Genomic DNA, 13153 nt, shown 5'->3' on the forward strand with positions numbered 1-13153 from the left:
GCAGTGTTGAGCTACCGGAGTGAGATCGAGTGATCTTCTTGTAGTGAGGGGCAGGTATAGTAGTCCGGAGGAGATTTTTCCAAATCCAGAGAGTGTAAAGCAGAGAGGAAATAGAGCAATTCAGTGAGGCAATGCAATGCCACGCAGAGGCAGCGTAGAGCTTCAGAGGGAGTTCGAAATCAAACTAGGAGAGTCGAGATCCAATGCTAGAACCAGGGGTGTGAGACTGGAGGGCCAGAAGGTCGAATTTCCAGACAGCAGGAGATCAATAGAGGAGGTGACGTAGAGCCTAACCAGATTGACACAGATCCGCATAGGATTGATGGAGAAGCTGTGTAGAGGCAACGTGGGGTCAGCCAACCAGCCCCTAATCAATGTTGGATCTCCCGAATCAGTGTGAGATTTTTCTCTCTAACTCTTTGTCAGCATTTCTCTGTATTGGATAGACAATTTGGCATCCAACCATTTGTACTCAAATTTACTACTGCATAATAATCAAAACCCTCAGCTGTTGCGTTGGTTTTCCCACATTGGGTTTTTCCGGGGACATTGTCCAAAAAAACTGTGTTGATGTGTGTGTTTATTTCTCTCCAGCGTAGTATTTAGTTTCCGCGGTATTTTATTTTGTGTAGGCTGCAGTGTATGTATTTCAGCATTTGCTGTAGAAAACTGCAAGTAACTTTTTCAAGTAATTTAATAAGTAGGTGAAATATTATCAGTTTGTTGTAGTAGGAATCGGGTAATCAATTTTTCATAGAAAGCACACAATGGGACACAAGTGTGAAGTGTCAAAATTGTATATTTAATTGGTTGGCTATGAAATTCACCAAAATTTAAACTTCCAGTATTAAATTGGGCAAATGAAATAACTTAGACTATAACCATGTGATTGAAAGATAATCCCTATCCTCACCTTCATGGCTTAGCAAATCTTAAGAATCCCTGAAGTCCACTCTTTTGGAGCCTATAATAGCTGCAAACTATTTGTAAGTATCAACTGAGAAAAGTACAAGGTATTGCAATATTGTCCATGTTTTGATTCAAATTTGAATTTACATCATTGTGAGTTTGTGTCATTTGGAATAATATTAATAGCTTAAAAGATGATCCTATGGGTGTTGATGACTATCTATTAGCCTGTTTCCAAAATGTTAAAGAATAATCTCTCTTGTTAATTGAAGTAGTTGGACACTTAACTGTGAGTTCAAGTCATTTTAGAAAAATATTTGAGATACTATCAATCAAGACATTTTTAGAAAATTCATGCAAATCCTAGATATCTTTAGAAGTTAATTTTAGGTGGTTCTGGAAAATTCCTAGTCTATGTAAAATCTATTTAATAATGAGAAGAGTGTGTAATGTGTAATGCCCCAAGGGTATATGAAGGCTTTTTCCTCATTCACTTTTTACCTCCCTGTAAAACTTTTCATGGTATCAAAACCAACATAAGACTCTTCATTCTTCACAGAATGGAGAGCATATCCAAGAGAAAACAAATTTCAGAGCAAGCCTAAGACTCTTCGTAAAGTGGAGCGCAAATCATGAAGAGTGTGAAATAAAAGATTTGAGTTTCCAAGTGTGAGGTCTACATAAAAAGGTTGACCATTTTTTTGGTGAGTGAGCCCTATGGCATTTGTTGTAGTAGAACTATTGTTTCCTAGCTACCACTGCTACCCTACAAAGATGCCATATGCCATAAAGCAGTTGTCGTATGTAGGTACAGGAATTTTCCCTAGTCGTTGCCATGAGCCATTATTCATCGATGTAAGAACTATCTCTGTTTGAAATCTCTCTCTCTCTCTCTCTCTCTCTCTCTCTCTCTCTCTCTATATATATATATATATATATATATATATATATATATATACTTACTGGTACTATATGGTAGAGTTTGGAAACTCCGCAAGAGGTCTGCCCATTTTTCAAAGTAGCTAACGTAAAGAGTTAATGGTGCATTAGGGATGTAAAGGATTTCTTTTGGATTTAATTAGTAGTTAAAATTTTGCATATGCTTAGTCATGCAAATACTTGCTATGTATTAAGGTTATGGAATTATTATTCTGTGAGTTAAACTTTTAGAACCATTTAGAATACGTTCAAGAAAGGATAAACAAGAAAAAGTGAAATTTCAAGAAATTGTTTTTGACTCTGGGATTTTTTCTAGTCTTTTTTAATTATTATCTAAAAATAATAATGAAAAATGGTAGTCGAGGATTAAAAAAAGGTTTTGAAAGGTATTTGAGTTTCTTGAGAAAGATCAATATGGTTTTTCTTAGTGGCTTTTATCTGCCAAAACTTATTAGTATGGATTTGCTCAATGTTCTTATTTTCTATCACCTATTTTCATTGGTAAAAATTATGAATTTTTGGCTTATTAAATTGACAACTAGATTACAAATATATAATTTATGGAACATTATTTCAAATGGGTTCAAGGAACCCTTGATTTAGGTAGTCTGTGAAGCTATGACACAAGATAAAAAGGATAAAATCTTTGTGAACAACAAGTATGATGAAACAACAATGTTTCCCAATCAACAAGGTTTGGATGAAAGTATTCTTCCTAATATTATAGCATCAACCACATCCCAAGAAGCTTGGAATATTCTGGAAATGACATATAGTGAAAGAGGGAGCAACATTGATCAACATCAAGTTGAGTCGCAAAACATTATAGTTGTTAATGAATTTCCGAATGTAATGGGAGAAGCAAGAGATTTTGATATTGTAGAGGTAACAAGAGAAGCTATGGAAGAGTTTGCCGATGTAGAAAAAGGTATACAACACATGGAGACTACAATTATCCTAAACAATATAGTTGAAGAAATTGCGGAAGCAAAACATGATTATGTACAAGATGTTGTGCATGAACATGGTAAAATGTAATGTTCCAAACTTAAATAAATAGTGATATGCAAAGAAAAATGATTTTATAAACAAAAATTTTCCACAATCAGTAAATGGTCATAAAAACTCCAAAAGTAGAACTAGCTGAGCCATTTTATTAATCAATGGAGAAAGTACAATAGTATGGAGGAATGCACCTGGGCTTGCCTCAATGGAAAGCATGACAAAACCCAGGTGATGATACAATGATATCAAGCACTCGAAAATGAATGCTCCTCTAATGCTTTGCGCTGCCCAGAAAACTACAGTGTTGGCTGGAAAGAAACTGCAAGAAACTCCACTTCCACTACTCAGAAAACACTACAAAATTAGCCCCAAGCACCTTGATCAAAACCCACAAAAACCCAGAAAGTGTTTGGTCTGAATCCAACCTCCCAAATTCGGCCTCCAATATGCCCTATGCCCTCCAAACTGCTCAAGAATATGGTCTGCAAGGAATACAAGAAAAACCCTCCTCCCAATCTCCGAAAATATAGCAATCTCCTCCTCAAATGCTTCCCTTAGCTCCCCCGAAAAATTTTAGCCTTAAATACTGATGTTTTACCTCCCATGTGTGCACCAAATGCTGCCTCTGCGCTGGCCCAGGAAGTGTGAAAGTCACACTGCCAAGAAGCACTCTCCTCTAGCTCCTAAACTCTCCAAAATGACAACAACCCTCATATGCCTCCTCTCTGGAAAATCTCTGAACCAAATTCCACTGTAAGACATCACAAGCAAACTCGCCCTCCTCTTCACTACGTCTTCCAGTAATACGCACCACTTGGAGATGAATGCAACTGATGGAAACCACAATGAAATCCTCCCCCGGAAGAATGAAGAAAAACCTTCCTAGGGTGGCACTCGAAGTTCCCAGAAGAAAGGGTGAGCTCTTCGCTTGAAGAACTCTTGTTGAACAACAAGTGACTTGGCTAAGCAGCTCGAGAAACCAAAGAGAAATCAATATGCCAAAAGATGTCAAATGAAGAGTGTTGCCTCCTTTTTATAGATTTTGTGGAGCCTTTTTCCCTCCTTCGTGGGTCCCTCACTAAACCTTCGATTTCCCCTCTCATGCATTTCGATCCATTGGCTTAGGGAGTGCATATTTCCTTGTGTGGGTGGCCCCACATGCTACTAAAAAAATCCCAAAGTAACTTACTTATAAATCCTAAGTCTTCTAATAAAAATGAAATGGGCCCCATCACCTCCAAAATTGGCCCCAAAATATAGAAATTAATCATGTTCCAAAATAGTTTAGGAAGGGACATTACAGTCCTCGCCCCCCAAATGTTTCTTGTCCCCAAGCAACTTCAGTGTTGTATGATCAAGTACATGCTCGCCTTCCCAAGTAGCATCCTCATCTGGCAACCTCCTCCAATGCACCAAAAATTGCTTGTCCTCAAGCAGTTCCTGAACAAGCGCCCTCTCTGATTGTGGATCCCCACTGTCTCTCCAAACTTCACCAGGGTCCCAAATATGCCATTGGATTGTCCCTGATCTCTCTACTATCCTATAATGAAGGAGTCCCTCGATACTAGGATCCCAAGTCAACCTGATCAACGTGAAGCACCCCTTGCTCCACTCACTATCCTGCCAGATAGGGGCGTTAGAACCCCTCTGTCTACTGCCAATAAGTAGAGCATCATGACGATATAAAACTCTGTCCAAATCCTCATGAAGTTGCCTTATTGAATAGTCCACCCCATGCACTCTGATTGTGGGCCCCTGAAGATACAACTCAATCTCGATGCCAATGAAGCCTCTCCTGCATGATCTCCTCCTGAAATCCTCTTGCTGGCCATCCTGCCATTCTAATGAAGTCTCCCACGCCATCAATGAATCATGGAAACCCGGTGGAAAATCTGGATGACCCTCTCCTGTAGAGACCATTTCACCCTTATGGGTAGCTAAATCGCTAAGTACTGTGATGCTAGGGCCCTATGCCAACATAGCAAGAAACTATCTTGTTGACCCTGTGACACCCTGGTCATCACTAATTGTCTAGCACGCTCGTACCATAACCTCGTCTTGCATAACTCTCAGCCACAATCTATGCGATGATCGAGGTTAGGCCCAACCTACCAAAGCTCCTCAATAGTGCCAGCGCCTATTGCCCCATGGCTGGCTCCAATCCTGAGCAACAATCAGCCTCGCCCTATGGTGATTCCCCATGTGTCTACCTGTGAATGAATCAGTTTGCCTGTTATTCTGACCAAGCTCACTGAGGAGTGGAGTACACCACCAATCCACTGGATCCCTGGATCCCATAACCGTACTGGAGGTCCACAACCCCAAATCCTCTCTACCTGCTGCTGTGTTATGTTGCTAGCTGTTGGGACCCCTCTGTGACCCATCTCTATCTCCTGTAGGTATCTAATAGGTAGACACCGAACATCAAGAACCTGTGTCGCAAATAACCAACTGCTCCGCGCCTGCCAAATCACACAGCAAGATCTGTTATTCCAGCTCCTGATGATGTGCTCAAGTGCTGTCAGAAGCCTCGACATCATCCTATCGATAAGGACTACCATCCCTTGCACCTCATGCTCCCCCAACGCCTCGAGTTGTCTAGCTGAAAAAACAACATGCAACTCCCTCTCAGTCACCTCCCCAAGTGTGAGCCAAGGGGTGGAACATATACTACCTCGACAATCAACCAAACCATCCCTAAGCCTATATTCATCAACTCGTGCACCTATCAAGTGTCTCAACTAGAGAGTCTCTTCCCATCTTATGATACGAGAGGTCTCATCCAACTGCCTAGGGTGAGCCTCCCAATCCCTGTTGGATGAATGGAGAGTGTCAAGGGGCAACAAACAAACACTCTGCAACTGTAAACAACACCGGAGGAGGATGGGTATGATCAAGAGTTCGCTGAAATGCTCAAGAGTAATCCTACAGATGACCCCCTCTCTATCTCGGATCTGTTGATAACCCCCTCGAAGCCTTGCCTCCACTAAACATGGTGTCCCCAGATGCTCAATAGTGTCCTCATCGATCCTAGGTGGGTTGCATCCAATGGTACACGTAGTGCCCCTGTCCATAAGTCTCCTAGGAGGCAACACTCCAAGCATCCACTATGCCGCATCATCTGCCACTACATACCACCCAGTATCACAACACTCCTCAACATGCCACTGTACGCCGCAACCTATCTCGGTACACCACTGGATACTCCCAGCTATGGTTATACCATCCTGTACCGTCATGCATCCCACCTGTGTCATTGCACTTGTCACTCCCCGCATGTACGTAATGCGATGTGTGGCACTCCCACTCCACAGTGCATTCCAACATACTATGACACACCCCCATGCATCTCCCTGCCCATCTGCAGACCAATGCTCCACGTTAGATTCTCCTACCCATCCCTGGATTTGATGACCTAAAGTTGTGTCCATATGCGTCGGCCCACACCCGTCCTGTATCATCACCGCCCCTATTACATCACCGTGCTCTTTGATGAGGGAATCTCCCCTCCAAACCCTCCCTGAGGGGCCAAAGAAGTGAATCTCTCTAGGCACTAGTAGTGATGCCACTGCTGCTCTGCTCCTCAATGTCCTTTATTCCCTACACAAGTGTGAGGAATCCCCAACTCCATATAAGGCACTGTCTGGTGGCCTGCCAATGCCACCTCCTCCGACAAACTCCTGCCAACAGACACTGATCATCCTATGCCCCCACATACGGCCAACATGCCGAGACAACTCATGGAGTCTGCCTACTCCTTTGTTTGTTCGACCTGTCATTAGTGTTGTCCAAAACTCTGGTGGGAATATGAGAATGGGGGTGAGTCCAATCATTGGATCCGCCATCCTGCTAATACCATGACCGACCCAATCCATGGAGTGGTGGGGAGTCCCACCTAGGTCCAAACAATGATCCATCCCTCGTGCCCCTTTGGCAAACCACGACCCCTGCTAAACTATTCTCTCGATCATGGATGTATCCAAAAACCTAGTCAGCCCTATTAGGTACCAACTCAATATCTCTTGCCACCCAACCCCATGAGAGGGATCAAATGCAAGAGTCCCCGAGTACATAGCAAGTCCATCATGCGAGTGTTGTGCCCTACACAACTCATGTCACCTTGTCTCACTGGCACGGTCATCATATACAATTTGTCTAGGTAACCCAACGAATCTCCCTCCAATGTGCAAAGGTAACTTAACAATATTGCAGGCCCCGTCTATGTAAGCCTGAAGAGATTTATTGTCTGGAAGGACTGCAACTTTGTTGGCTGCCTGTGCATTTATCTGCTCCTCGTCAATGGCAGGTCCAACATATGATTTCTCATCCCCCTCTACCATGGGCACAACAAGAGTCCCGAGTTGTCCCTCCACAAGTAGCTCATTGAGCATAACATCCTCATCTAGCTCATGCTTTTCAAAGTGCTCTCCATACTGTTGTAGGTAGTTGTCATCTAAGAACTTCGTTACGGATCTAGGTGCCTCTGTGCCCATTAGCACCTCACTAATGGATGTGTCTCCCGACTCCTCCCTAATTTGTTGTGCGCTGCCATCACCTGAAAATCTGGACACGGTCTTGGACACCTCATCAATGGATACCTCAAAAACAAATGGCACCTCATCAATGACAGACACCACATCATCAGATGGCTCTATGGGTGTATGCTCCAGTTTCTCCGTCAAGGTGTCAACTGGTGCCATCAAAGAGGTCTCCAACAATGGTGACTCTTGTTCTACACTGGGTATATCGATGTGCTCCTCATGACCCTGCGTACCCTCGACCTCCTCCTCAGGCCCATGATGTCTAAAACCAAGTCTCCACTAGGAAAATTGTCTCCTTGACTCACCCTCTAACTGTCCTTGGCCTGCCTGCTCCTTTTCACGAGATATGGTTCCCTCATTCTGTCGACTTTCCCCACATAGTGTAGATGGTCATACTCCCATGGCTTGTGCACCTCTAGTGTCTCTGCTGTAAGGACAGGGATGGATCTGGTCTCACACCTTCCTCAACTGAGCCAACCTCTCATCGTTTCAATGGATTCCACCCCAGAATTCCTACATACTGAATCTCCCTTGAGCCATGGGTGGTGTACGGTGTAACCCGTCACTGTGCATACATGCCCAAATCTCCCATGATCTTACTGGTTACCCACAGCTGGGCCAAGATCATGCTTTGATACCACTGTAATGTTCCAAACTTAAATAAATAGTGATATGCAAAGAAAAAACGATTTTATACACAAAAAATTTCAACAATGAGTAAATGGTCATAAAAACTACAAAAGTAGAACCAGCTAAGCCATTTTATTAATCAATGGAGCAAGTACAATAGTATGGAGGAATGCACCTGGGCTTGCCTCAATGGCAAGCATGACAAAACCCAGGTGATGATACAATGATATCAAGCACTCGAAAATGAATGCTCCTCTAATGATCTGCGCTGCCCAGAAAACTACACTGCTGACTCGAAAGGAACTGCAAAAAAATCCACTTCCACTGCTCGAAAAATGTTACAAAATCAGCCCCAATCTCTGTGACCAAAACTCACAAAAACCTAGAAAGGTTTTGGTCTGAATCCAACCTCCCAAATTTGGCCTCCAATATTCCCTACGCCCTCAAGAATACAACCTGCAAGGAATACAGGCAAAAACCTCCTCCCAAGCTCCGGAAATGTAGGAATCTCCTCCACAAATGGTTCCCTTAGCTCCCTCGGCAAAGTTCAGCCTTAAAGATTGATGCTCTACCTCCCGCGTGTGCACCAAATGTTGCCTCTGCGCTAGCCCAGGAAGTGCGAAAGTCACACTGCTAAGAAGCACTCTCCTCCAGCTCCCAAACTCTCTAAAATGATAGCAACCTTCCTATGCCTCCTCTCCAGAAAATCTCCCAACCAAACTCCACTGCAAGATAGCACAAGCAAACTCGGCCTCCTCTTCACTGCTTTCTCTAGTAATACGCACCACTTGGAGATGAATGCAACTGCTGGAAACCACAATGAAATCCTCCTTCGGAAGAATGAAGAAAAACCTTCCTAGGGTGATTGTCAAAGTCCCCTAAAGAAAGGGTGAGCTCTTCGGTTGAAGAACTCTTGTTGAACAACAAGTTACTCGGCTAAGCAGCTCGAGCAACCAAAGAGAAATCAATATGCCAAAGAGATGTCAAATGAAGAGTGTTGCCTCCTTTTTATAGATTTCGTGGAGCCTTTTTCCCTCCTTTGTGGGTCCCTCACTAAACCTTCAATTTTCCCTCTAATGCATTTCGAACCATTGGCTTAGGGAGTGCGTATTTCCTTGTGTGGGTGGCCCCAGATGCTACTAACAAAATCCCAAAGTAACTTACTTCTAACTCCTAAGTCTTCTAATAAAAATGAAATGGGCCCCGTCACCTCCAAAATTGGCCCCAAAATGTAGAAATTAATCATGTTCCAAAATAATTTAGGAAGGAACATTACATAAAAACAGTGAAGCTAAGTGTGTAGATACACATGTGGAGGATAAAATTAAAATTGTCTTTACAGTGGCAGTATCAGGTGAGGATAACCTAGTAGTGAAACTTGAATTTGATTATGAAGTTGAGTTAGTGTTTCTTGAAGAGTGACTTTCAAACACCAAGTATGATAAAGGAAAGTGGTTATGGAAAAGCTACAATAACTACAACAAAAAATTCAGTAGAAGAAATCAAGGAAACCATTAGAGTTCTTGAAGACTCTGTGGCAGTGGAAGAGAAGATGAAAGAACATGAATATGTTTTTTTTGATCTTATAGTAATTGACAGAAAAGTTCAGTCAACGGTAGCCAAGGTACAACTAGATGAGACAAAGAATCAGATAAAGATGACACTAAAGACAAGGAACTATTAAAAAAGAGTAAAAAGTATGTGGAATACAAAGTTTTGGAGCAATAGGAAGAAAAGACTTGTGCAAAGTAGCGTTGTGGATCAACATGCAGAAGTAGAAAAAAAAAATTGAAATGGTATAAGTATTGTAAGCCTAGTTGAGACCAACAGGTGGTAGTGGTCATAGTTAAGGGGGAGTTGTTAGTACTAGTGAATGTAATAGTTGAGATTAAGAGGGAGTGTTAAAGAATGAAATATCTTGTTAAGTGAAGTAGTCAGATAGTTAGTTGTCAGTCTAAGTCACTTTTAGAAAGATATTTTTATACACTATTAGTCAAGATATTTTTAAAAAATCATGCAAATCCTAGATATATTTAGAAGTGGTTAGTTTTAGGTGATTTTGGAAAATTCTTGACTTATGTAAAATTTATTTAATGATGAGAAGGATGTGTAATGCCCCAAGGGTGTATGAATCATTCTCTCTTCCTTTCTATACATCTTTCCACAAAATATAGCAGAGTGACTAAGTTTTAGAAAAACATTTTAAATAAATGGTATCACTAATGACCAAATGGAAGGTTCTCTTATGTAGGAAGCATTAGGGAAGAATCTTATTGTTGGTATCTATTATCAACATTAACATATGAAGATACAAGACAAAGATAGGGCTATAACAAATTAATTATGGCCACATGGAAAACAATAAAAATGGAGGACAAATCTGAAAATTGTATCAAATTCTGCAAACAGCTCATTGCTGAATCTTCTCAATAGAAACCAACAAGAAAGATCAAAGGTTTAATGGGCCATGAGAAGAACATATTCACTATGTTGAATTATAAAAGGTAATTTTATAAGTAAAAACAACATGCATTTGAAAACATAGCACAAACAAAACAAAAAAAAGAAAAGAGAAGAGAAAATGAAAACCTTCAAGTTGTTGCCTTCATTAATAAAGGCCAATTTACATGAATAGTTACCCCAATTTGCAAGTGCAGGATCCTATATACACACTACTGCATAGGAATAAAGCAGATGACCCTGTGTAAAATGCAACTTTTGTATTTAAAAGGAAAGAGGCTAAAATAACTCACAACGTGGAGCTCCATTGCAAGGAAAGGTCCGTTGGAGGCAACCTAATCCTCTCCCAGAAAATCTGTAAGAGCGAAGTTGTTGGTAATTACCAATTATAATGATTATTCACGATGATTATAGTCGAAAAGAAACACCACTTAATATTCTGAAAAATATAAAAGATAAAAAATCAGGATATTAGGACACAGGTTTCAGACTCATGCCCGGTTGCTTATATCCTGAATAAATATTAGACCGATGATTTTGTATAGTCTATTAAATTCTAGCATTTTCCCCTGTAGTCGGTGAAATCAAACAATACTTTCAATATTAACTCAGTATTTTTCATCTGTCTTTGCTCTTAAATAAAATATGAGATAGAAAGAGGGCGTGGCTACCTATTATCTGTTTCATTTGTTGCGAAGTAATTTCCTACCAGATTCCTGCATGTCATGATATAACATATTATAAATTGTGCAATGTAGTTGATAGAAAAAGGCGTGTTGATTGCCCAACAATAGACACTGACATTTACTAGTAAAGAAGGAAGTTACTAATAATAACGGACAATTATATCAAATTAGTTTAAAAAGTCAACTGATGACTTCATATCAGAAATTAATCCTATTTGCATACACTGTCAAACTGTTCAGCCATCCTGGAAGAGCTCCAGAAAACTGGTTGTAAGATAGATCTCTGTGTACATAAGACATTAGCAGTATAGTAAGACAAAATTGTCAATAAAATTAAGATTCCATAAACAATAGTATATTATCTTGGAATATATGCATATCAGCGTAATGATGCGTAAATATAATATACTTTATGTTACTCAGTTGCACTCAACGTAATCATGTAATTATCGATATCTTATGTAGTCTTTAGAGCTTTCTGTTTGTTGTATGTACTTTATTCTAGTTGTTTGTACGTCATTTAGCCATCAAGGTTTTAGCTAAGTCATGGTTGGTGGGACATTAATTGCCTTAATTTCATTTTAAAGTAAGTTATAAAAGGAATTGATACACAAGTAGCAATTGGAATTTTCTAGATGGTGAAATGTTAAATATAAAGCATGCAAGTAAAGCCACTTATCCCACATGCAAGGATCAAAGGGGTAAGAGGGACAAGAAATTATAAATAGGCACGTAAGTTTCAACAAATGTTATGCTGTTTAGATGTTTTGTTGTAGGTAGTTCAAAAAATTGACTTTTTGGTCAATTGCAACGACATTTTTTTCCTTTTAGCAAATTAATATTGTATTTGGAAGATTAACATTGTCTATTACATTTAGTTGCATAGTTTTTAGAATGGTTGTTAGAATATTCTAAATTGTGATAAGTAAATCATTATATAATATAAAAATTATGTACTAGTCCACTGCTTTAATTGCATGTCATTACATGTTATTGCATGTTTCACTTAAAACCTTTTCAAGTCTGTTGTCACAACTGCATGTCATTGCATGTTACTAGCTGATTTTTTTAAGCCCTTCTCGGAGCTCTTCATTTGAACAAAAAATGTTCATTTTTCTTACTCTTTCTTTGTTTATCAATTGTGTTCAAGTTAAGATTATAATAATGGCATCAAAGAACGTTCTTTGCTTCATGCTCAAACAGCAACAATGGCTTCTTTTTTAGCTATTGAAAATAGTTGAAAATCAAATAATTCATTGCCGGCAGAAGAAGCCATAAAAATCACATGGATGAATAAGAAACACTGTAGAAAAAATGAATCAGGCCATTTGTTCAATGATTGTAACCATGGATAGAAGGGAATGATGAGATGAAGGTAATGGTGAACAAGGCCATCGAAGACACTGAAATTAGAGAAGAGAGGATGGTCATCATGACCATGATTTTATGCATTTTTCAAACAACTATACAAAACAAATGCGCAATCATATGAATCAATCTGATTGAGAAAAGCATGAACCAAAAGTTACATCCCCATTCCTATGTTTGGCCATATTAGCAATGATATCAAATCAACGACTTGGATAGAGTAACTTGAAAAGAGATGGTCATCATGACCATGATTTTATGCCTTTTTCAAACAACTATAGAAAAAAAATGTGCAATCATATGAATCAATCTGATTGAGAAAAGCATGAACCAAAAATTACATCCCCATTCCTATGTTTGGCCATATTAGCAATGATATCAAATCAACGACTTGGATAGAGTAACTCTCTCATCTTGTCAAATTGAACCCTATGGTTAATAACAAAAAAAAATATTTTACAACTCTCACCTTGATGGGTTTGTATTTGATTCACAGGATGAGAGAGGTCAACAAAAGATAATCACTTGGAACCAATTTGTAACTACATTTTATTATTGTTTTGTGTCCTGATTAGCCCTTAAAACATGAAGAAACAAGGTAGAGTTCCATTAAGC

General features: G+C 39.8%; 1 protein-coding gene across 4 annotated transcripts in view; it reads right to left on the minus strand.

Moving 5' to 3' along the window:
* LOC149227601 (putative LRR receptor-like serine/threonine-protein kinase At1g56130) overlaps positions 1–13153 on the minus strand; it is a 322774-nt gene that overhangs the window by 32129 nt on the left and 277492 nt on the right. For all 4 annotated transcript variants that reach the window (XM_089377830.1, XM_089377832.1, XM_089377829.1 and 1 more), the window contains 3 exons: positions 11394–11453; positions 11156–11200; positions 10778–10839 (listed from right to left, as the gene is read on the minus strand). In XM_089377830.1, coding sequence (XP_089233956.1) covers positions 10778–10839; positions 11156–11200; positions 11394–11453 — 167 coding nt within the window. The remainder of the gene's footprint in view (positions 1–10777; positions 10840–11155; positions 11201–11393; positions 11454–13153) is intronic.

This window comes from Pinus tabuliformis, chromosome J, assembly GCF_031772625.1.
Source record: "Pinus tabuliformis cultivar Carrire ecotype Pingquan chromosome J, CPIR1, whole genome shotgun sequence".
NCBI classification, from domain to species: Eukaryota; Viridiplantae; Streptophyta; class Pinopsida; order Pinales; family Pinaceae; genus Pinus; species Pinus tabuliformis.